The sequence below is a fragment of the Somniosus microcephalus genome, chromosome 15 (genome assembly GCF_052327205.1).
Source record: "Somniosus microcephalus isolate GS21.2 chromosome 15, FLI_Smic_1.0, whole genome shotgun sequence".
In the NCBI taxonomy this organism is placed as follows: domain Eukaryota; kingdom Metazoa; phylum Chordata; class Chondrichthyes; order Squaliformes; family Somniosidae; genus Somniosus; species Somniosus microcephalus.
The window spans coordinates 55,744,052-55,769,212 of NC_141001.1; the positions used below are offsets into that span (position 1 = coordinate 55,744,052).

Sequence of the window (25,161 nt, forward strand, 5' to 3'; positions counted from 1 at the left end):
ATAAATCTTACAGGTCTGTAAGTATGATGAACTGAAACTATCAACATTCTTTCAAGATATAGGTAGAGAGAGGGATGAGGTCCTGCAAGCAGAATATAGGGAGCTCGGAAATAAATTAAAAAGCAGGACCTCAAAGGTAGTAATCTCAGATTTCATCAACATTTTTATACAAAGCGCAAATCAACAGGAGAAACCAGAACTCAAAAGCCCATAATCTAGCTTCCAGTGCCACGTGCCAGCGAGAGCAGAAATAGGAGAATAGACCAGATGAATGCATGGCTGGAGAGATGGTGTAGGAATGAGGGATTTAAATTCCTGAGGCATTGGGACCGATTCTGGGGAATTTGGGACCTATACAAGCTGGACGGGTTACACCTTGGCAGAATCTGGACCAATATCCTCGCAGGGGGGTTTGCTAGTGCTGTTGGGAAGGATTTAAACTAGTTTGTCAGGGGGCTGGGAACCTAAGTGTGGGTCCAGAACAGAGAGAAACAAAGCTGGAAGTGCAAGTTAGAAAAGTAGTCAGCAAAACCAGTAGGGAGCAAAAACAAAGGCCAGCAGTAAAGCGGGTCAAAGTGCAGAAAAATATTAAACAGGCAAAGTTGAAGGCACTTTATCTAAATGCACGTAGCATTCGCAACAAGGTGGATGAACTAATGGCACTAATAGAAGTAAATGGGTATGAAGTAATTGCCATTACAGAGTCATAGTTGCAGGGTAACCAAAGCTGGGAACTGAATGGTCCAGGGTACTCAACATTTAGGAAGGACAGACAAAAAGGAAAAGGAGGTGGCATAGCGCTGTTAATAAGGGATGAGATTGGTACGGTAGAGCTAAAAGATCTTGGCTTGGCAGATCGTGATCTGGAACTGGAATCAGTTTGGGTGGAGCTAAGAAACAGCAAAGGGCGGAAAACATTGGTGGGAGTTGTGTATAGGCCACCAAACAGTAGTGGTAATGTAGGGCACAGTATCGATCAAGAGATTAGAAGTGCATGTAACAAGGGCAATACGGTAATCATGGGGGACTTTAATCTACATATTGACTGGGCAAATCAAATTACCACTAATGGTGTGGAGGACGAATTCTTGGAATACATGCGAGATGGTTTCCTGGATCAGTGTGTGGAGGAACCAACCAGGGAACAGGCTATTCTGGATCTGGTACTGTATAATGAGAAAGGGCTAATCAATAATCTTGTGATAAAGGGGCCTTTAGGGACAAGTGATCATAACATGATAATATAAAATTCAAAGTTTGAGAGTGATGTAGTCCAATCTCAAACTAAGGTCTTCAATCTAAACAGAGGAAACTACAAGGGTATGAGGGACAAGTTGGCCATAGAAGATTTGTGAAGGAATAAGCCATATTTCAGAAAAATACACCATCCTATGATTTCTGACATTATTAATACATGAGAAACTGGGTTTAAAAATCTAAAAAACCTCAGAGACACAAGCTGTAAACAGAAATACAGGCTTCTGCGATAAAGATCAGTTGTTTAACAAAGTTGTAAACATACAAGCTTTGAAATGGGAATTAGTTAAATACACTAAAACAATGACCCTATTGAAATGGCAGTTTGGCAATTCCAGAGGGTCTGGAGTTTGGGAAAAACACAATGAAAAGACCCAAGTGAAGTGTCGGAAACCAACACATTGAACAGAAACACAAACATTAAAAGAGACATGTGTCTTTGAAAAGATGACATCAAGTAAAAGAAACACCTGCTGGTCAAATAGTTTTTATGTTAAACCTGGAAGACAGGAAACATAAAATTAAATATGCAACCAATTGAGATAGCTAGAAAACAAGTAAACACTCAGTCAAAGTGTCTTTAATTTATACATAGTAAATATGATACCAACAAGAACACTTTGAAGATATGACTTCAATAGATACACCAATTACATTGTGTTTGTATTGAACTTGGAGCAGTTAGGAGACTCGAAGTCTGTTAAACCAGCTAAAAGTGATATTAAGAATTGAATGGAAAATCTTCGATGAGAATGGCATCAAACAGAAACCATTGCTGTCATATTGTTTTTATGATGGTTTTTGAAACACCTAAAGGTAGAGACATAATTATGCATGCAGCAGTTGGATTGACAGTAAGAATAGAAAGCATTCAACAGAGAGAATGAATAAGATAATTAGCTTACATCAGCAGAGAACGTCAAAGAATAAACCACTGCAAAAAGAGTATAAAAGATAGAGCTTTTCAAACAGAAAGTCAGAAGTCGCTGAACGGGCCAAGCGTTTCTCAACTTTAAAGGCACCATCTGTAAGTTTTTAACTTTGAGTCTCGGGGATCAAACGGTACTATAATTTGATTTTGGTGGATAATCTGGATTTAGAAATAAGTAAGAAATGTAGAAATGTAACGAAGTTAAGATTTGAAAATAAGGATCTCTGAGAAATAAGAAATGTAAGCTATTTGTTTTTGAACTGTAATGTTGCGATGGACTCACCAGCTGTTAACTACATGTCGGTTCTTTAATAAATTTATATATTTTTAGAATTGTCTCACAAAGTATTTCTGTATAAACTTGCAAACTCAAATCTCTGTACATTCTTTGGTGAAAAGTTGCAGAGTTCTGGGGAGTTTTCCGGACCCTCATAATATCCAGAATGTTACAGTCTAGTTAAACTTATTAAAAGTGCTTTCTGGAGGACGGTAATATCTTCAGGTCATTCCTTTCCTTTAGGGAGAGATAGTCAGAACCTTTAGACCCAATTAAACGTCTTATATAATTCTGCTTTTTCTAACTTTAGTTGAAGGTGAACGTCTGGGAAGTACGCCTGACCTGGGGTAGCCCAAAAAGGGCTAGGACTACTAATTATCCCTTCAGTTGGCGCCCAACGAGTGTGTTAACGAGTTGATACAGAACCTATACTTATATTTATATCTATATATATCCTGTAGATTGTTAAGTATAGAAGGAGTGTTTACTGACAGTGGTTCTAAGACCCAGATTTAAGTCTCTAGAAATGACAAGACCCTGATCAGGCCTTGTAGAACTTAAATCAGAACTCCCTCAAAATACCATTGAGGTCTAGAAATTTCTTATAAAGTTCATATTAAATCCTAGCCGAGGTTAGGTCCTGACAAAATATTAAATCCTAACCGAGGTTAGGTCCTGATGAAATATTAAACCCTAACTGAGGTTAGGTCTTGAAGAAATGGCAGATCCTGTCGGAATTGGCCAAGTCTTTTTACAGGAAAATTTAAACGATTGCTTTATTAGGGGAAATAATCCTATCCCTGTACCTCCACAAAACCAAGTGATAATTTTTGAAATAGAAGGCTTTGATGCCGAAGGAGCTGTTAGAACTCATGGCACAATTTATGTTGATCCCCAGAACCAGGGGATCCAGAATATCCTGTGGGATAATCAAACAAATACTCCTAATCCACTAAATTCCTTAATGATAAGGTGCACACCTGCACAATTGGGAGGCCTAATGGAAGGTACTCAACAAGGTGGTGATAACCATGGCAGAATAGCAGGACCCGGAGCAGCCTATGCTCCTGGGGGCCATGGATTCCAGTTAAGGTGGCAAGCTCATGATGAAATAAATGACCAGAATCTTCGAGAAAACTATAGACAGCTTAAAATCCATTATAATAAACGGTCCGACAAACCCCCTAAGGGATCTGGAAAACATAATACCCCCAAGAGGGAGGAACAAATGTCAGTTAAAATAATTAAAGACAACGCAGCAAATGAAGTTCAGGACCCTGAGGATGAGCAATCCCAGGATTGGAGGCCTGGCACCTGGTCTCTTGAATTCCCCTATTCATTGGCAACCTTGCCCACAAATACACAAGTGAAGGCCCTGTTTGATATGGAGGCTGATTACACTGTAATAGATCCTGCAATTATAAAATCTTAGTGGACAGATTTGGGAGACCCAATTTGTAAAAAACCATTAGAGGGATTCACACAAGACGAAACCAAAATAATTAATTTTTACAAGATACCTATCAGTATATATGGAATCACGGTGACCCTAGATGTAGGACTGGTACCACAATTGGCCTGCTCCCTCATTATAGGACAAACAGACATGCAACATTACCGTAAAATTTCAATCAGACCTGTACAAGCATCCACAGACCGGGATGACAAGGAAAAACATGTCTGAACACAACTTGATCGAACTTGCCTAGAGGGGGGAGGCAAAGACCTCCTCGAGAAACTAATTAATACATATTACCCTTATCTACAATGCCATCCAAATCAATGTGGAAAGATAGACATCAAACCCCACCCACTTGATGCTGGCTGGCACAAACCTAAAAAACAGTGGCCTATTCAAGACCACAAAGGAAAAATAGATCTCCTAACAACGTTCAAAGAACTAACAGAACAAGGTGTCTTAATCAAAATGGCATCTAGAACTAATTCACCATTGTTTGGTGTTGCTAAACCAGATGGGAGGTGGAGATTAGTGGTTGATTATACAGCCTTAAATAAGGTAACAGCCCCACATACTGCACAACAGCAAAATTCCACAGTCCTTCTTTCTGGAATCATGAGGGAAAAATATAAATCTTGTATTGATCTAGCAAACGGCTTCTGGTCACATCCAATCGAAAAAGCTGATTGGCCAAAAACTGCAATGATTGGACCGGATGGTCATCAGTATTGCTGGACCAGATTGCCCCAGGGATTTCAAAACAGCCCTGTTTTTTCAGCCCACATCATTGACCTTTTAAAAGACCAACCTAACGTCAATTCTTATGTGGACGATATATATCTGTCACATGACAATCTCCAAGAGCACTTGAAAGCCATTGATAGTGTTTTATCCAGACTTACAACTGCTGGGTACTTAATCAACATAAAAAAGAGTCAACTAGTTAGGGAAGAGGTAGATTTTCTGGGCCTGTGAATAACTGGAAATGGTAGAGGACTAACTCAATCCTATAAAGAAAATTTAGCCACCATTCAATATCCTAAAACTCTGAAAAATCTGCAAGCCAGTTTAGGACTCCTGAATTTTGCTCGATCCTTTATGCCAACCTTTGCCGAGCTCTCAGCAGCCCTGTATGCGAGAGTGGGCGAGGCAGCAAAAGGACCATTCACATTTTCACCAGACAATAACTCAAAATTGCAACAATTATGCCGAGAGGTACAAAAACCATTGACCTGGAACAGAGGGACCTACAAGTTCCCCTCAATATTCATCTCAGGTCATCACCTAAAGTGGCAGATGCAGTTTTCTATAATGAAAAGAGAATAGTGCCCATTCAGTTCCATTCTTATAACTTTTCCAATGTCGAAAGGAGGTACATTAAAAAAGAAAGGGTCATGACTATGGTAATCCAATGCCTCATCAAGGCACAAACCCTTCAAGGGAAATACCCCATTACCATTTATACTGAGATTCCTGATTTAAGATCAGTATTGAGGATGGCTTCTGATGAAAAAAGAGCCACCCAGATCCGATATGATAAATGGGCATCATTCTTGAATGATCCTACACTCATTTTTAAATTCATCTCCCCGGAAATGGACTTGGAGCATCTCCCCATCATGGAGGGTGATGATACGGAGGAGGAAATCAGACAAATACCTATGAGACCGCTTACAGAATACCATCAAGTTATTTACTGTGATGGATCTTCGATGACGATTAAAAGAGGGACATCCCAATAATCCTCAGCTGGGATGGGGATAGTAGTAGGGACTTCGAGATTCCTATTCTTTTTGTCCAGAAGAATTGCTGTCTATACCCCTTGGCCATAAGACAGCGCAATATGCTGAAACTGCAGCATTACGGTATGCTTTAGAGAAAGCAGATCCTATTAAACCCACACTAATCTGAATGGATAGTAACCACTGTAAAAGAGGATATAACCAAGATCTAGTTTTCTGGGAACAAACAAATTTTACCAATCATAAGGGTAAACCCATAAAACATAAGTCATTGTGGGAAGACATTCTCCGTTCGAGAATGGAGAAACAGAATTGTCAGGTGATTCATGTAAACGGGCATACCACTGGGACAGTACACTCAAAAGGAAACAGCCTTGCAGATGAACAAGCGAAACGTTCGGTCTGCATGACACCCCCTCGAGAGGGGCCTGCCAATGTTAGTGTAGTCACTAGGGCAGAACGGGCAGCTAATCAAGATGAGGAACTGATTCAGCTATTAGACCTGACAAAAGAGAATCAACTAGGATATCCACCAAAGTACTCTTACTCGGAAACCCCTACGGGTATTGTACTAGTTAAGTTGCCCAAGGGAAACTGAGAGGTACCCCCGAGACACAAACAAGAACAGCTTGTAAAAGAAGCTCACGAGGGCATAAGTCAAGCACATTGTAGTGCCAGAATAACATTCTGCAAATTGACCCTTATATTGGCAGTCAGGCATGCTTAAAGCCTGTAAAACATACGTGGCAAATTGTGAGCCATGCTATTTGACCAATAAGTCATCACTAATTAAGCCACCACCATTGGCTCCTGTGAAAGCTGATGAGCCAATGGGAAAATTCTTTATTGACTTTATTGGACCACTTCCCCCATCTTTGGGATATAGACATGTTCTCGTTTGTGTGGATGGATGCACTTCCTTTTGTTGGTTGGTCCCCACAAAAACTTTCGGAAAGCGCACTTGCCAGGGTTATTTCTGATATAATTATTATAGCTGGTGCACGCAAAATCTTACACTCCGATCAAGGAGGAGCCTTTGTCTCCAAGGTCTTCAAAGACTACTGCGAACAAAGGGGGATTGGCTTAGGGCACAGCACACAAACCACGTCATCCGCAATCAGCGGGGCTGGTGGAACATAAAAACCAGGAAGTAAAAAATCTATTGGTCAAACTGTTGAGAATCAGGGGGAATAAGTGGACCACCATCATTCCGGAGGTAAAGCTATCACTCAATAATGTGCCCACATCTGTTTCAGGGACAGTGTCCCCTAAGAAACTCCATATTATCTGATGTATGGGGTTGAGATGCATACACCGCTTACCCATAGTTCTTTTATTGCCTCTACACACTCTGAGTCCTTGACCCGACAGCGACAGTTAGATTTTTAAAAAGAAGTAACAGAGGAGATTCATCGAATTGATCAGAGGATAAGGGAAGCAAATAGGCAGAAAAAATTGACAAATAAAGTATGGCAAACCATAGTAGGAGAATGGGTACAGGAAAAGAAGTTCGAGCAAAAACCTGGTTTAAGACCGAAGTGGGAAAATCCTGTTCAAATACAGTTTGTTATTAACGAAAGAACAGTTCAAATACATATTAACCAGCTGAATGGCAAGCATATTTTTAGAACTGTCTCCATAGACAATATCAAAAGATGTCCTGTGGTATACCGAAAAGGAGAAACAATACAAGGTGCAGTTGTACATTGTCTTTCAAGACCCAGCTTGGAGCACGACACAGGAAATGGATTTGATCGAATTACTGATGACGGGAAGTCAGAAGGTGTCACCGACACTTCCAAACGTTGCTTGGCAACGCATCACGAATTGGATTTGCAAAAAACAACAACCGAAACAAGGAAAGATCAACTTCAGCAAAGGAGGAAGACACCGCAGAGAAAGAAGGAATCAACTGAGTGCATGGCAAGGCCTTTACGACAACACACATCTGTACACATGCCGGATCAAAGGAACAGTGTGTCAAGCTTTAACTAATTACAACTGATGTTTCCTTGACTCGTATGAATAACTCATCTCTACGGAACGTACATCTGCCGATTGGACATTCTAAGTACATGTTGTTTCACTAATTGCATGGCTATGTACTTATCATCCTTTTAAATTATGTACAACTTAAAATAAGACAAAACATTGTCCTAGGATGACTTAAAAGGAATTCTCATGTAGCATCTCGTGAACTTCATATGCTATTGTAACCTCATGAGTATGATTGACCAAAATCTGCCCTGATGTTATGAGCTCATCTTTTGGTCAAGAAGAGGGTGTGAAGGAATAAGCCATATTTCAGAAAAATACACTATCCTATGATTTCTGACTATTAATACATAAGAAACTGGGTTTAAAAATCTAAAAAAAAACTCAGACACAAGCTGTAAACAGAAATACAGGCTTCTGAGATAAAGATCAGTTGTTTAACAAAGTTGTAAACATACAAGCTTTGAAATGGGAATTAGTTAAATACACGAAAACAATGACCCTATTGAACTGACAGTTTGGCAATTCCAGGGGGTCTGGAGTTTGGGAAAAACACAATGAAAAGACCGAAGTGAAGTGTTGGAAATCAACACATTGAACAGAAACACAAACTTTAAAAGAGGCATATGCCTTTGAAAAGATGGCATCAAGTAAAAGAAACACCTGCTGGTCAAATAGTTTTTATGTAAACTTGGAAGACAGGAAACATAAGATTAAATATGCAATCAATTGAGCTAGCTAGAAAACAAGTAAACACTCAGTCAAAGTGTCTTTAATTTATACATAGTAAATATGATACCAACAAGAACACTTTGAAGATATGACTTCAATAGATACACCAATTACATTGTGTTTGTATTGAACTTGGAGCAGTTAGGAGACTTGAAGTCTGTTAAACCAGCTAAAAGTGATATTAAGAATTGAATGGAAAATCTTCGATGAGAATGGCATCAAACAGAAACCATTGCTGTCATATTGTTTTTATGATGGTTTTTGAAACACCTAAAGGTAGAGACATAATTATGCATGCAACAGTTGGATTGACAGTAAGAATAGAAAGCATTCAACAGAGAGAATGAATAAGACAATTAGCTTACATCAGCCCAGAACTTCAAAGAATAAACCACTACAAAAAGGGTATAAAAGATAGAGCTTTTCAAACAGAAAGTCAGAAGTCGCTGAATGGGCCAAGCGTTTCTCAACTTTACAGGCACCATCTGTAAGTTTTTAACTTTGAGTCTCGGGGATTAAACAGTACTATAACTTGATTTTGGTGGATAATCTGGATTTAGAAATAAGTAAGAAATGTAACGAAGTTAAGATTTGAAAATAAAGATCTCTGAGAAATAAGAAATGTAAGCTATTTGTTTTTGAACTGTAATGTTGCGATGGACTCACCAGCTGTTAACTACATGTCGGTTCTTTAATAAATGTATATATTTTTAGAATTGTCTCACAAAGTATTTCTGTATAAACACGCAACTCAAATCTCTGTACATTCTTTAGTGAAGAGTTGCAGAGTCTGGGGGGTATTCCGGACCCTCATAATATCCAGAAGGTTAAAGTCTAGTTAAACTTATTAAAAGTGCTACCTGGAGGACGGTAATATCTTCAGGTCATTCCATTCCTTTAGGGAGAGATAGCCTGGACCTTTAGACCCAATTAAGCATCTTATAGAATTCAGCTATCTCTAACTTTAGTTGAAGGTGAACGTCTGGGGAGTACGCCTGATCTGGGGTAGCCCGAACAGGGCTAGGACTTGTAATTATCCCTTCAGATTGGGAGACTACACTAAAAGGTATGAAGGTGGATATACAATGGCTAACGTTCAAGGAAATAATGCATAATTTGCAACAAACATATATTCCTCTAGGACATAAAAACCCAAAAGGAAAAGTGATCCAACCATGGCTAACAAAAGAAATTAAAGCTAGTATTAAGTCAAAGGAGGAAGCTTATAAAGTTGCCAGAAAAAGCAGTCAGCCTGAGGATTGAGATTTTTTAGAAATCAGCAAAGGGCGACCAAGAAATTGATAAAGAAAGCAAAATGGAATATGAGCACAAACTAGCAAAAAATATAAAAACTGATTGTAAAAGCTTCTATAGGTATGTTAAAAGCAAAAGATTGGCGAAGGTAAATGTAGGTCCTTTACAGTCAGGCAGGAGAATTTATAATGGGGAATGAGGAAATGGCAGATAAATTAAATACTTTGTTTCTGTCTTCACGGAGGAAGACACAAAAAACCTCCCAGAAATACGAGAATGAGGAACTTAAAGAAATTATTATTAGTAAAAAAACAGTACTAGCAAAATTAATGGGACTAAAAGTCGATAAATTTCAAGGACTGGATGACCTACATCTTAGGGTTTTGAAAGAGGTGGCCATTGGGATAGTGGATACATTGGTTGTCATCTTCCAAAATTCTATAGATTCTGGAATGGTTCCTGCAGATTAGAGGATAGCAAATGTAACCCCGTTATATAAGAAAGGAGGGAGAGAAAAAAATGGGGAACTACAGACCTGTTAGCCTCACATCAGTAGTTGGGAAACTAAAGGATGCAATAACTGGGCACTTATAAACTAATAGTAAGATTGGGCAGAGTCAACATGGATTTATGAAAGGGAAGTCCTGTTTGACAAACCTATTGGAGTTCTTTGAGGATGTAAGTAGTGGAGTAAACAAAGGGGAACTGGTAGATGTGGTATATTTGGATTTTCAGAAGGCCTTCGATAAGGTCCCACACAAGAAGTTGGTGAACAAAATTAGGGCACATGGAATTAGGGGTAATCTACTAGCATGGATTGAGAATTGGTTAACAGACAGAAAACAAAGAGTAGGGATAAACAGGTCTTTTTCAGGATGGCAGGCTATGACTAGTGGAGTACTGCAGTGCTTGGGCCCCAGCTATTCACAATCTATGTCAATGATTTGGATGAGGGGACTAAATGTAACATTTCCAAATTTGCTGATGATACAAAACTAGGTAGCAGTGTCAGTTGTGAAGAGGATGTGATGGGGCTTCAAGGGGATCTCGACAGGCTCACTGAGTGGGTGAGAACATGGCAGATGGATTATAATGTGGATAAATGTGAAGTTATCCACTTTGGTAGAAAAAACAGAAAGGCAGAGTATTTCCTAAATGGTGAAAGATTGGGGAATGCAGATGCTCAAAGGGACCTGGGTGTCCTTGTACATGAGTCACTGAAAGTGAATGTGCAGGTGCAGCAAGCCATTAGGAAGGCAAATGGTATGCTGGCCTTCATTACAAGAGGATTTGAGTACAGGAGTAAAGAAGTCTTACTCCAATTATATAGGTGACATGAATCAGTCATTCATGGAAGAAAGACTTATGAAATAATACTGAGCGGCCTACGGGTGGTGCTGTCCAGGGAGAGTATAAATACTCGGGCACGGGCCCAGCTTGCGCAGGACATTCTTAACAGGAACTAGTAAAGGACACAACTAGACCTCCATGTTGTAAAACAGTTGATTAAAGCTTTAACGCTTAGACCAAGTGCCTAGTAGTTTTCTTATGTCAATAGGGCCTTGGTGAGACCACACCTGGAGTACTGTGTACAATTTTGGTCTCCTTACCTAAGGAAGGATATACTTGCCATAGAGGGAGTGCAATGAAGGTTCACGAGATTGATTCCTGGGATGGCGGGACTGTCGTATGAGAAGAGAATGAGTAAACTAGGCCTGTATTCTCTTGAATTCAGAAGAATGAGAGGGGATCTCATTGAAGCATACAAAATTATTACAGGGCTTGATAGGGTGGATGCTGGGAGAATGTTTCCCTTGGCTGGGGAGTCTAGAACCAGGGGCCACAACCTCAGGATAAAGGGTTGGGCATTCAGGACTGAGATAAGAAGAAATGTCTTCACACAGAGGGTGGTGAATCTTTGGAATTTTCTACCCCAGAGGGCTGTGGAGGCTCAGTCATTGAGTATATTCAAAACAGAAGTCGATAGATTTCTGACTAGTAAGGGCATCAAGGGATATGGCAATAAGGCCAGTGAATGGAATTGAGGCAGAAGATCAGCCATGATCTCATTGAATGGCGGAGCAGGCTCGAAGGGCCGAATGGCCTACTCCAGCTCCTATTTCTTATGTTCTTATAGTTTTGATGAGTACAGCATTAAACACTAATGCCATTAATTTCTCCAAGGATTCTCTCAATCGTCCGCCATACATTCGGCGGAAGACCCACAGAAACCTCAGAGCAATGGCATAAACCCAGTTGTGCTGGGTCTCTGCCATTTCCAGCAGTTTAATCAATAACTTGTAAGGGACAGACATTCCATCCAACCCTTACAAGACAAACGATGGCCAAAGGGCCGAGTCAGTGGTGACGACTCCCAAAGTCAGCAGTTCCTGCTACTGATGATCATTTGAGACTGTGTTTTTGTGGAGGGCAGTATGCCAAATGAGTGAAGTGAAGTAGTTGTTTACCCTAGTGAACAGTACATCAGTCATCTGCTTATTATATCTGTGGATTGAATGATGTTCCTGCTGTCCGTTATAGCTTTGAATTAGCCTGAGACATTAAAAGTTCAGGGCTGTAATGATCTTCTCTGTCACTGGAAGGTCCTTCCCTGAAATGAAGGTTATCTGCAACTCTGTCACTGCCTCCCTGACTAAGGGCAACCTGCAAAGGCAGTTTTCCTCGGACATTCTGTAGACATAGCTGTGTAGTAAGGTCGGTCCGCTTCTGTTGTAAGTGAACCTGCCTTGCGTTACTTCTTTCATTCTTTTGTCCCTCCTCTATATCAACATCAACATAAGATATAGATGAATACCTATTGAAATACCCATATCCAGAATTTTAATTGCAACAAGGAAAGATCTTGCTGCCAAAACTGTTGGATAGAAACATCCAAAGAATAAAAGTGAAAAAAATTAAAATATTTAAAACATTAACCTCTAATAATCCTAAAGATAAAGTCCAATTGAACTCACGCTGAAATTCAAACCACTTATTTCAGCCCAGATCATACTTGCCTGCCCCTCATCATTTAGTATATTCACTTCAGATTTCCACTTGATTTTTTTTACACAAGACACAACAAAGCGGGAGAGAAAAACCTTAAAATAGTATAATAAAAATAGTTTTAATAGTGTTTAAAAAGAGGTAACATGGGTAATATAAATATTTATTGCTTGATTTGACTGTCATAATGAATCATCATACCTGCAGGTATATCAGTTTAACAATGTAAATGTTGCGCACCTTTAATTGAGTTGTTTAGGGCTATTTATGTGGGCTCGTGTGGTACATTAAGTCCTCATTTAAGGACCAGCACTTTGAGCCCTGCTGCTGGTATCTAGGTAAAGTCACAGAATCTAAGCCTATTATTATAATATGCTGTATTTCACTGCTCCTCCCTCTGCAATAATCCATTGTTGTCATATGATTCGAACATCAATGATAGTACAGTGTTACTACAATAGAAATGCACTCTAGTAATTGTTTACATTTGCGATAATAATTTCAAAGTTGTAATCTGTTAGATTATTTTGAATGCAACTGTGATACAATATACACTAGCAAACACAGCAACTCTTAATTTCTATTGATTATCAGCACCAGGTTAGGAAAACAGAAGATCAGAAAACCAAAGCAGCATCATAGTCCAATAATGACATAGACAAGTCAAATTGTGAGCGTACCCTCCAGGAGGCCATCTCACTACGCGAGCTTCACAACAGATGGAGTACACACCATTGCAGTATGAAGTTTGGTTTAAAAAGTACTAAGCCTTTATATTGAATTGGCACCTTTGAAATTCAGTATTGAATAGTTTTAATTTTATGAGAGTGAGTGCTGCCAACAAGCCTTCTTCATATTAAAAAATAGCTATCAGGGAAACTGAGCCCTGGACATGTGTATAAGCATTCATATGCAACGCTCTCTCCTGGCAGGCAGACTGCATTATAACTTTGGGCTTACTGGCTGTGCTTCACACACGTTAGTCACCAGTCTTCGACAAAATTATTGTAACATAATAAACAGTCTTTAGCCTTTCAGTTTAACTATACATCCTTGGCATGCATCACTTATTCAATATAGCTGAAGTAATGGTCACTTACCCAGATGGGCAAACACATCCCGACAGACATGGCATGGATTCAGGGCATGAAATGTTTAAGAGTAGATTTTCACAGGTCTCTCTACACCCTGCTCCTACACTTGCCTCAGAGCCACTCACAGGAGCACTGCAGTTAAAGTATACTTGATCAGGACCACACGGAGTACCTGTAGAATTAGGAAAATACTTAATAATACAATGGGTAATTATTTTTCCTTCAGTTGAAACAGAATAATCTGCTTTGAATAAGCAAACAAAAGAGAGCAGGTGCAATATTACTTGATGATTTCAAATACTCCATTTTATTTTGTGACTGAGAAAATTCTCAGGACATTTTGTTGCATCAATCTTAAAACTTGATCTGAGTTTGGGATGGAGTTCCAAAAAACTCTTTGTTCAATGCAATCAAGCCCCTTGTGCTGGAACAACTATCTGTTATTGTAGGGAATGTGGCAAACCATTTCCTTTGCTGGAGGAAGCACTCCCACGTTTAACTTTGGAATGTTTGGTAGTCCTGTTCATCCGTTATTAAATTATTTTTCACATTATTGATTTCTACACTGGTAAGTTAAGATTTTCACAACCAGTTCTAAAACACCATGGAACATTTTTTGACAACGAGCCTGTCACAATCTTACCTCATCCGTGTCAATGACATACCTTGTACAGAATTCCAAGTTTTGTCATAAATTGTTGAAATTATTAGAATTGCAAAAGATTTGCAACAAAAACAGCAAACTTTACAAATTGGTCCCTTAAAGTCATCCAGATAAATGTGTTACCGACACTGGTCTCGAACTTTTAAACACTTATTTGAAATATATAGCTTATAATTGGGACTTTCAAAATACTGGAACCCAACACATTGTCTATTCATATTTGGATCAGTTGCTGAAATTAACTGCTGAAAACATTTTACCAATGGAAAAAGTAGCTGTCCATGACATTGTTGCACTGCAGCACCATTCTGTGCTGATTTCTTAAAACAATACCATGGGTGATTTTACTACATTTATTTCTGCAATATTTTTGTAGTTCCTAAGTAAATATTATTTGCACAGTAGTGTGGCTTCCCAGTAGTCTGCTGGAGATTAAGTTCCTGTAATCTTGCAGTGATGTTACAAATTTCATTCTTTAGTAAGGATGTCATTTCACATTACTTACCTGGAATCTTTTGACTGTTGATTTTTCATGAGCAAAGGGAAAAAGAGACTTGCATAGTCAACAACACAATTAATGGAAATTTAAATTTATTGAATTAAATAACACTGCTAGAAATTCAGATAGAAATTAGTGTTGGTGATATTAGTGGATTAATGCTTAATGCATGTGCATGACTTTTCATTGTCTACCGGACTGCTCCCACTGACTTGTTATTGGTATAGTTTAGTTTTGAGATGTGTCCATTACATGTTATGAACAGTGTACCATCTGTTTTTCCACAAGCAATATGAGATCTACTAGTAATATATATATATAAATAAATAGATGGCAAGGACTGTGTTTAAGGCTGCAACATATTTTTGGTTTTGGGTGGCTGTATAAATTGCAGAAACTTGAATCTCTTGAATTGTGACATCATCTGAACTCCCTCATCGTATTTTCTCAAAATGACAGACGCTAGCCATATGTTATTCTTTATAAAGTGATGACATTCTCCTGCAGTATACAGAGAAGTGCATCCCAGAGTTATTGCTGCTCATATCAAATGGTACAATGCCACATCTGTTTAGGTAAAGATATTTATCGTAAAGATGAAAAATATTAAAGGGTACAAGAAAAAGCAGAGAAATTGAATTAAAGTAGATATCTCTGATGTGAGTGAAAGGCAAAATACTGCAGACACTGGAAATCTGAAACAAAACCAGAAAATGCTGGAAACACTCAGCAGGTCAATCAGCATTTGTGAAGAAAGCAGACAAGTTAACATTTTGGGTGTGGTCCCTTCTTCTGAACTGCAAAAAATGTTTTCAAATCTACATTGTGCAATAACACATATCAAATCTGAGATTAATTTGTAAACTGCCCCAAGCTTCTTCCTTGCTATTTATAGTGTAATCTGAAACCCAGTATGTATTAATGTCCAATATTTCACACTATGTGCTATCATATATGTGTTATGGGGCTCACGATAATGTTTATTTTTTTTATCAAACAGAATGTCTGGAGCAGAATAGAAGATAACTTTCTGAAAACAGGTAAGTTTTGAAAATTAATCTTTGCAATAAACCTTCAAATATCAAATGTATTCTTGGCTAGTTGATCACTATTGTCAATTATCTAATCTTTCAACACAGAGAAAGCATTGTCTCAGATCTAAACTTTAAAGAGATCAAGAACTTACCAAGTTGATGACTCTGGAACTGCATGATACCTTCGGAACAAATCCTGAAAATGATGACAAAGATGTTACTTTCAAACATTCAGATTATTGATAAACTTATTTTTAGTTTAGAACTTATCCTCAGGAAATATGTGAAGAATAATTCAGTTATTTAATGGAAATGTTTCATGTCCAACTTTAACCAGCTAAAGCTGAATAAACAATAGTGCTTTGCTTTTTACATTATGTTCCCTCAACTTGAGTTGGAAAAATTAACATGAAGTGTATCAGAATGATCAGCTGCATTGTTCAGTCCATCAGTAAGATTCTTGAGATGCACAAAAATATATTTATTCCTTATGTGTACACAACAAAAACTCTCTCACAGTTTAAACTTCTAATAGTCATCTTTAATTCACCCATGTGTTAAAGAAAGTCATGCACAAAATAACAGACATTCGCTGAACAGTCAAACTGTCACCAGTGAAGATAAGATTTATATTAGGCAGTTGAAATGATCCTTGCAGACACAACCATGATAAAACTGAACTAAGGATTTTTGCTTTAAGATGATATCTCGGGGGGGGGGGGTGATTTTTATCTGGAGCACACATCAAGCAGTTGGTGGTATTTTCTATACCCACTAGTGTTCAATGAGCGCACATGTGCAATGGGGGTTGAAGGGTAAGAATCTGTCAGCTGATCAGTTGAGCCAAGCCTGGAGTCAAGCCCTGAAAAGGGTGGGGGTGGGGAGGGGAGGAGCATTCACAAAAATCACTTCAAAAAAAAATCTTTAGAGGCCATTTTCTGAGCAGCCTCCAGCAGTCACTTTAATGAACCTTCCCAAATTAAATAATTTAATAAGTCTCTCATCTGTTTCGGGAAGGTGCTCTAGTCACTCATTTTCAAGACCTGTCTGGAAAGCTGTCAGGTGGGCCTCAGGCAACTCATTTTTTTTCCTAATCTTTTTACTGCCAAACGCAGTAATCAGAGCAGGCAGCAGTTGAAAATTGCCCCCCTTGGTTTTTCTACTATTATGATTATCACGTTATGTTGCAAGACCTTAATCTGTATCGTTTGCCTGACTTTTCTTCCTATCTTCTGATGCATTTAACCCCACCCTAAAAGATTATTCACATTTATTTATTTATGCTTACAAATGATATAAACAGATTAATGTTGAAAACAGTGACTGTTTGAATAATTGTGCGCTATTCAATATTGGAACAATGGGTCCCGGATGTGCATACTCAGTTAATCATCTGTATCAACCAATGAGGAAAGTAAATAGAGAGTAGCAGAAATTAAATACTCAAAGAATGCAGCTTAGGAGTAACTACTATTGGGGCAACTACTACTTTGATTGGAGTCACTGCTGGCTAGAACAGCAACTATGAAGTCAGTTGGAGCACCCAGAAAAAAGAATAGATTTGCAATTCAGCAGAGTAAAGGGAAATGGACTTCCCATCGAGCCAAAAGAGCTGAAAACTGTCAGACTGAGTCCTGCATAAGGACTTAAATGACTTGAGTAAGCTAGATGAATGTTTTCTATGCTACATTCTATAAGCTGAATAAAACTAAACAGTAATTTCGAGAGATAAAGATCTTCCTTTAGTTTGTTGTATGAGAGCAAGGTGGTAGTGAAGGCGAGTGTGTTTTGATTGTGACTAGTGTTCAGTTGCAGTATAAATAAATGCTGTAAGATGAATAGAAAATTGCAGTTACTACTCACCACATTCCTGAGGAACTAATTGCCACTTCCCCAGGTGAATATTCTGCACCCATAAAATAACAAGGACAATCATTCCTGTAAAGGTCAATGACATAATTTCAAACCTTGTTTTTACAATACACTCACCAAAATTATATATTTTTGCCTTATGTCTTAAATAATAAGAAAATCACAATAACACCTTATTTGGTAAATCGGAATTCATGTCCCATAACTGTTGAGTTAAGGTCAAATCCAGTTCTACATTGAAGTCAATTTGTAGAATAGACTGTGATGCATATTTTCCCCATCAGGAAGCTCCTTTGTGTTTTAACAATGTTCATGATCAGTACAGATATAACACTTCCAGCATCCAAATGTTAAGAGCCATATTTTGCCCTCATCCTCACACATATAGAAACATAGAAGATAGGAGCAGGAGTAGGCCATTCGGCCCCTCGAGCCTGCTCCGCCATTCAATGAGATCATGGCTGATCATCCAAATTCAGTACCCTGTCCCTGCCTTCTCCCCGTTAAGTTTTACTCATTTGGTAAGGAAATTTAAATTTTTTGACCACACCACACTTCTCCAATTGCCCATCTCCATTATTAAGCTCAATAGGACTGAACTCGCTCGGTTCCACTCTTACCAATTAAATTGTAACCAGAGCATCTCTAGCAATAGTTTCTTTTCCTGCCCGCACCATTATCTCTGGAGTTAGGGGGGGGACCAGGGGCTCACAATTTTAAGTTGTGTAAGGCCAGATCTAGGTTAGATGTCAGGAGATGGTTCTTTTCCCAGAAAATAGTGGACCTGTGGAACAGGCTGCTGTCGTGTATTGTGGATGCTGATTCGCTGAATTCCTTCAAGCAAGAGCTGGACCGGTTTCTGGTTGGGGGCAAACACCATACCTTGCAAAAGGTAGGTACTTCAGGGAATTCAGGGCCAGGGTGATCTCCTGGACTAGTTTCGATCACCTAGATGGGTCAGAGAGGAATTTCACAGATTTTTTCCCCCCGAATTGGCCTGGGTTTTTATCTGTTTTGTTGCCTCTCCCAGGAGATCACATTGTTTCAGGTGGGGTGGAGTGGAGAAGTGCACATATTGTGATACACAAGGTATCACAATTGTGTGGATATGGCTGGATGGAATTGGTAATTATTTGATCTATTATTGGAGCAGGTAATCTGGTGTATTGTGACAAAGCCTACAAATTTCTAAATCAGTAGTGAAATTTGCTGTGTGAGTGCCTCATTTTAATTATGAAAGTCCCAGAGGCAGTGACTATGCTGGTTTTTGAGCAGATCTGAATGATAAGTCACTTCCCCAGCCTTGATGTAGTGTCACCTATCCCCAAAATAATCATTAGCTTCTATATTCTAATCTGTTTTTCTAGAGACATCTATAACCATGAATTGAAGTAAACAGCATTCATAGTTATACTATTATGAACACGAAGACAGTTTGGAAATTCACTGAAATTAATAGGCTAGGATATATTTTACTGTGAGAGATTTTCTGTTAGTCATTACAAAATGCACTCTGCTATTTAACTTTCACAAAATCTTTGACATCAACCATATTCTATGTATCACACAATTAAATAATTTCTTAACTTAAAGAAAACAGCAGTTGAATTTCTAGCTGGCAAACTGAAGTAAATTCTTTTGGAAAGGAATGTATTTTAGGGAATTAATGGTTGTTTTTGCTGCATAGCACTTCACATTCCACAATCAGAATAATATTACATTACAACTGGTAATGCTTCCAAAAACTAGGAGCTTATTAACCCCATTAACTGCACCAAACTATCTGAAAGAATGTGAACCTGTGTAGGGTTGTGAATACCACATATTGATTAATCAGCACAAAAGTATTAAAGTTACTGTAACATAACACTATTGGCAACTAATTTGCCTACTGGCTGGAAAATAATGACTTTGATGCCTAAACGCACAAAGTTGTAAGTCTTTTATATGCCTCAGGAATACAGGCAAAACACTTATTCTAAATGTAGAACAAAAACTTTCAGCCATTATTGTATATAATCTAAGCATGAGTTGGGAATTAAGATATTCAGTTTAATTTTATTTTTATTTTCAGGGGAGGGAAAAGTTGTGATTTGCACATTTGAAACTTCTGGATCAGTTTGCATTATAAGAAAACATGACCAGCGACAGATGTTTGAGCTGTATTGCTTAAATTATATGACCTCATGCAGTAGTTAAACTTTCCCAAAGGAGCATTTCACACCCAATCTTTTACTGACTGTCAACATTATCACTTACTTCTTCACACACGTGTGTGTTCTGGTGTTGTAATATGTACCATCAGGGCAGTTGCATCCTTCAGCACATTCGCCAGAACAATCTTCTGGCATAGATATTGACTGGCACTTCTGATTACAGAATGATACACAGGTGCCATACTCCATTGTCCCTGGACACGAAATGGCTGCAGAGATTAAAGATGTGCATTAAGGGTACAATTTAACAGTGAAGATTCAGGATATTTTCAGTTGGCATTTAGAAATTAATTGTTACACAAAGCATGGATGATGCCATGTATTGGAGCATTAGTGAGCTGCGCCATGTCAGTGATCGTTGTAGGTTCAATCTCTCACTACTGAGTCATCAGTCTCACCTCACTGCTGTGAAGTGATAACGAGCAGGAACTAGACGCCACAAGAGAATGGCAAAGAGGAAGGAGAGCATCTTCCAAGCCACACCCACACACATGTACCTCACAGAAGCAGGCTGCAAATGAATTGGTGGAATCCTCAAACCCTCAACTACAGTAATGATTCACTTGGAACATGCTGACAATGTATTCGTAACAAAATCAACTTTTCTTTGAGAATAATTATTAATGGGACTTTTTCTTCAAGCGGCATCCTTGTATAGATCTGAAAAACAACAGCTCACCTTTGTTTTTTTTACACACACACAAACAGAATTACTTGCTGTGAATAATAGAAACCAGCTGATTATTTTACAGGCATCCTGATACCATGGGTTAAATTACGTTCTCATATCTCACTATTCCCATGTCACTTAATTTAATTCATGCCATACATTCTATGTTACAGAAATGTTTACAATACTATTGGTAATGGTCATAATTCCTGCTGACAAGGTTATGTGGTATCAGCATAATTAATTCTACATTATAAGTATAAACTCCTTACTTGGATAATCACAATTATTTCTTTTAAGTATTTTTTCAATAAGTAATTACATTTTTTTGGTAAATTGGAATTCATGTCCCATAACTGTTGAGTTAAGGTCAAATCCAGTTCTACATTGAAATCAATTTGTAGAATGGACTGTGATGCATATTTTCCCCATCAGGAGCTCCTTTGTGTTTTAACAATGTTTATGATCAGTACAGATATAACGCTTCCAGCATCCAAACGTTAAGAGCCATATTTTGCTCTCAACCTCACACATATCGTTAAGTTTTACTCATTTGGTGAGGAAATTTAAATTTTTTGACCACACCATACTTCTCCAATTCCCCATCTCCATTATTAAGCTCAATAGGGCTGAACTCGCTCGGTTCCACTCTTACCGATTAAATTGTAAACAGAGCATCTCCAGCAATAGTTTCTTTTCCTGCCCCGCACCGTTACCTCTGGAGTTAGGGGGGGACCAGGGGCTCACAATTTTTCTGGTTGGGGACGAAAACCATATCTTGCAAAAGGTAGGTACTTCAGGGAATTCAGGGCCATGGTGATCTCCTGGACTAGTTTCGATCACCTAGATGGGTCAGAGAGGAATTTCAGATTTTTTCCCTCCGAATTGGCCTGGGTTTTTATCTGTTTTTTTGCCTCTCCCAGGAGATCACATTGTTTCAGGTGGGGTGGAGTGGGGAAGTGCACATATTATGATACACAAGGTATCACAATTGCGTGGGTATGGCTGGATGGACCAGAGGGTCTTTACCTGTCCATCATTGTTCATATGTAGTTCCCCAAGAATCTATAATACCCAGCTCTATCTCTTCACCACTTCTCTCAATCCCTCCACTGCCTCGGAGTTGTAAGACTGCTTGTCCAACATCCTGTCCTGGATGAGCCCAAATATCCTCCAATTAAACATTGGGAAGATCAAAGCCATTGTCTTCAGTACCTATCACAAACTTAGCACCTTCACCACCTAAACCAGACGTTTTGCAAGCTCAAAATCCTATTTAACCCAAACCGAGCTTCCGACCCTTTCATCACAAAGACCACCTACTTCCACCTCCACCCCTGCCTCAGCCCATCCACTACTGAAACCCTCATCCATGCCTTTGTCATCTCCTGACTCGACTATTCCAATGATCTCTTTACCGGCATCACATTCTCCACTTTCCGTAAACTTCAGCTCATCCAAAACTCTGCTGCTCATATCTTACCTGCGCCACGTCCTGCTCACCCACCACCCCTGTGCTTGCTGACGTACATTAGCTCCAGTTCCACAATGCCTCAACTTTAAAATTCTCATCCTAATGTTTAAATCCATTTCTGGACTCTGGGGGCTAAAAATTGAGTAGCGCCCCAATTGAGGCACTAACTTCGCAGCGCCCCGGAAAAATTAGCACCCCCGCGCCGGAAATTCAGTGGTTGCACCCCAAGAGGGAAGCGGGGCGCTACTGGAAGCACCCCGCCTCCCTCTTGGGGCGCTGCGAGTGAATATCGTGGCGCTACGTGCTGCAGCGCCACACACTGTGGCACGTCGCGCTGCGGTATTGCAGGCCTTCCTCCCCTTCTTAAAGGGGAGGGGCCTTGTGCAGCGCGACCTGGGGCCCAGCTGGGCCCCCGGGGATCGGGAGTGCAGGCAAAAGAGCCCGGCACGCAAGAGAAGTGCCGGGCTCTTGGAGTGCAGCCGGCACTCCGCGGGGGTGGGGGGGGGGGTTTCAGGAGGTCTGGGACGGGAGCGCAGGCAGGTGCTGGCAGGCGGCCAGCAACAAAAATGGCCGCCCTGCACCTCGCCTTTAAATTGCACCTCCCTGGCCGCAGGTAGGCCCCCTGACCCCGTCGGACATAGCATCCGGCGGTAAATCAGGGGGCGATCCTGAAGATCGTGGCCGGGGCGTGAGCGGGGCACTGCGCACACCAATGATGTCATCACCAGCGGGTGCTACTGGTTAGCACCACCACTAACCTCCGCTGAATTTTGCGGGAGGCATGGACAGTGCCGCGCCCGGGCGCTAGTTGGTTTGCGCCCCACTTAGCGCCCTCTTACGGCGCTAATGGGTGGCGCTACCAACTGAATTTTTCCCCCTGGGTATTTTTCCTGCCTCTGCCACAATGCCATCTTACAAATGATGCTGACTATCTGTCATATTCATGCAAAATGCATTGAAAGATCTGGAGGAGATGTCTGGAGGAGTCCGCTACTCAAATCTGTACAGTCTTGAATGAACAGTTATCTGCACTGCAGACTACCATGTAGTACATGACAATTCCACTGGCAACTGCATTGGAGAACTCATTGGTGCAACATAGGCATGGTGGGAGCATCTCTCATGAATGCTCACACTGCTACTGTACAGAAGTTAAGCTCAAATCATAACGATGTTGGCTTGGCTGGTTTGGAAATCAGATATAAAGAATATTGAACCAGGGATTAACAAACTTCATAGCTACTCAAAGTTCTGCTCTCAGACAAATCAGTGGCCCTATTGAAGTGCTCCTGAATAATCTAGACATTTAAAATGTTGCTTCAAGACTGTGTCTATGGTTTGCTAAAATATATCATGAGCCATGGTTTCAGAGGCTAGCCCTGATCCGTCCATCCGTCTGCCCGCCCGTCCATCCGCCCGCTCTTCTTTCTCCTTCAAATGATAGTGATACACTTGATTGCCGTAAACTAACGATCCCTGTGCCTGAACGGATAGGCCCGAGGTGCATCCGATATTGGGGCTCGGTCTTCATTTAAATGACACCGGTGAGCTGCGGAAACCTAGTGGACATCCCAGGCAGCTCGCCAATGAAGAGGCTTCCAATATCGGGCTGCTGCATCACCAGCAGCTCCCCTCAGATAAGCGCTTAAAGGAGAAAGCAATTGTGAGGGGGAACTGGGAGAGGGGGCCGATTGTGAGTGGGCAACCAGGTGAGAAGGGTTGATCTGGAGGGGGGAGTCAAGGTCATGATTGGAGAGGGGATGGGGGAGTGGGAGGTGAGCAGTGGCTGGCAGCAGCCCACAGTTTTAAAGTGGGGTAGGAAGAAGCACTCCTGCTTCTCCTGGCTCCAGATTCAGGTAAGTATATGTTAAAAATTTACATTTTTGGTGGTGGCCTGCAGTGGTCCCTTTAAGGACCACCAGTTAGGTCATATGTAGACCTCGTTTTGTGCAACCCAACTTTGCACAAGGGGCCTCAAATAGGTGTTAGGCCAATTATCTGTATATGCTAAGCAGCTAATGTCTGTTTCAGGTGTGGGCCCTGGACACCCATTTTTTTTGCCTATACCAATATGGCAGACACTTCGCAGCCTTCTGGACTCAACATAGAGTTCAACAATTTCAGACCATAACCTCTGCCCCTATCTTTTTTTCCATTTTTTTTCTCTCTCACATGGCAGCTGTCTTTCATTCTGCCAGTGCCATTTACACTTCATCTAGAGCCATCTTTTGTTTCTTAACTTGTCCCATTACCATCTTCTTTTGCCTTGCACAATCATTCCTTTTGTCTCTTAATCTCTCCTGCCTTCCATCCTATCACAGACCTTCCCTTTAGTTCTTTCCTCCCCTCCCCCCCTTTCCCTGCCCCTGCACTTGCTTAAAAACCTGTTCCATCTCCAGCTTTTTCCAGTTCTGACGAAGGGTCATCGACCTAAAACGTTAACTCTGTTTCTCTCTCCACAGATGCTGCCTGACCTGCTGAGTATTTCCCGCATTTTCTGTTTTTATTTAAGGCAGACAGTGCATCTCTGGCTTATAATGAGAGTGTGCTTCCTGCCCGTCATATGGAGGCTTAGGTGTCCAGTTAGTGCCTGAAAAATGGGCGCAGTGCCATCGAAATTCTAGGCCACTGATTCTGCACTCTTGAAAAAGCCAGCTGACATGTAGATTTGTGTTTCCTTATTATGCTGCTGCCGATAGTCAGTGATGAAAATGATTAAATTGGTGGCCCTGCACAATAACACAGGTGTAATTTTGACACACATCTGTGAACAGCATATTTTTTAATTCATTCACAGGATGTGGGCATCTCTGGCAAGACCAGCATTTATTGCCCATCCCTAATTGCTTTGGAGAAGGTGGTGGTGAGCTGCCTTCTTGAAGCGCTGCAGTCCCTGTGGTAAAGATACTCCCACAGTGCTGATAGGGAGGATGTTCCAGGATTTTGACCCAGCGACAATGAAGGAACGGCGATATATTTCCAAGT

At 40.2% G+C, this 25,161-nt stretch overlaps 1 protein-coding gene across 1 annotated transcript in view; it reads right to left on the reverse strand.

Annotated features, from left to right (window-relative positions):
* The window catches only part of otog (otogelin), a 332,167-nt gene that overhangs the window by 253,719 nt on the left and 53,287 nt on the right, over positions 1–25,161 (reverse strand). The window contains exons 17-19 of the mRNA XM_086008512.1: positions 20,076–20,241; positions 16,097–16,140; positions 13,754–13,919 (exon numbers count right to left, since the gene is read on the reverse strand). Coding sequence (XP_085864638.1) covers positions 13,754–13,919; positions 16,097–16,140; positions 20,076–20,241 — 376 coding nt within the window. The remainder of the gene's footprint in view (positions 1–13,753; positions 13,920–16,096; positions 16,141–20,075; positions 20,242–25,161) is intronic.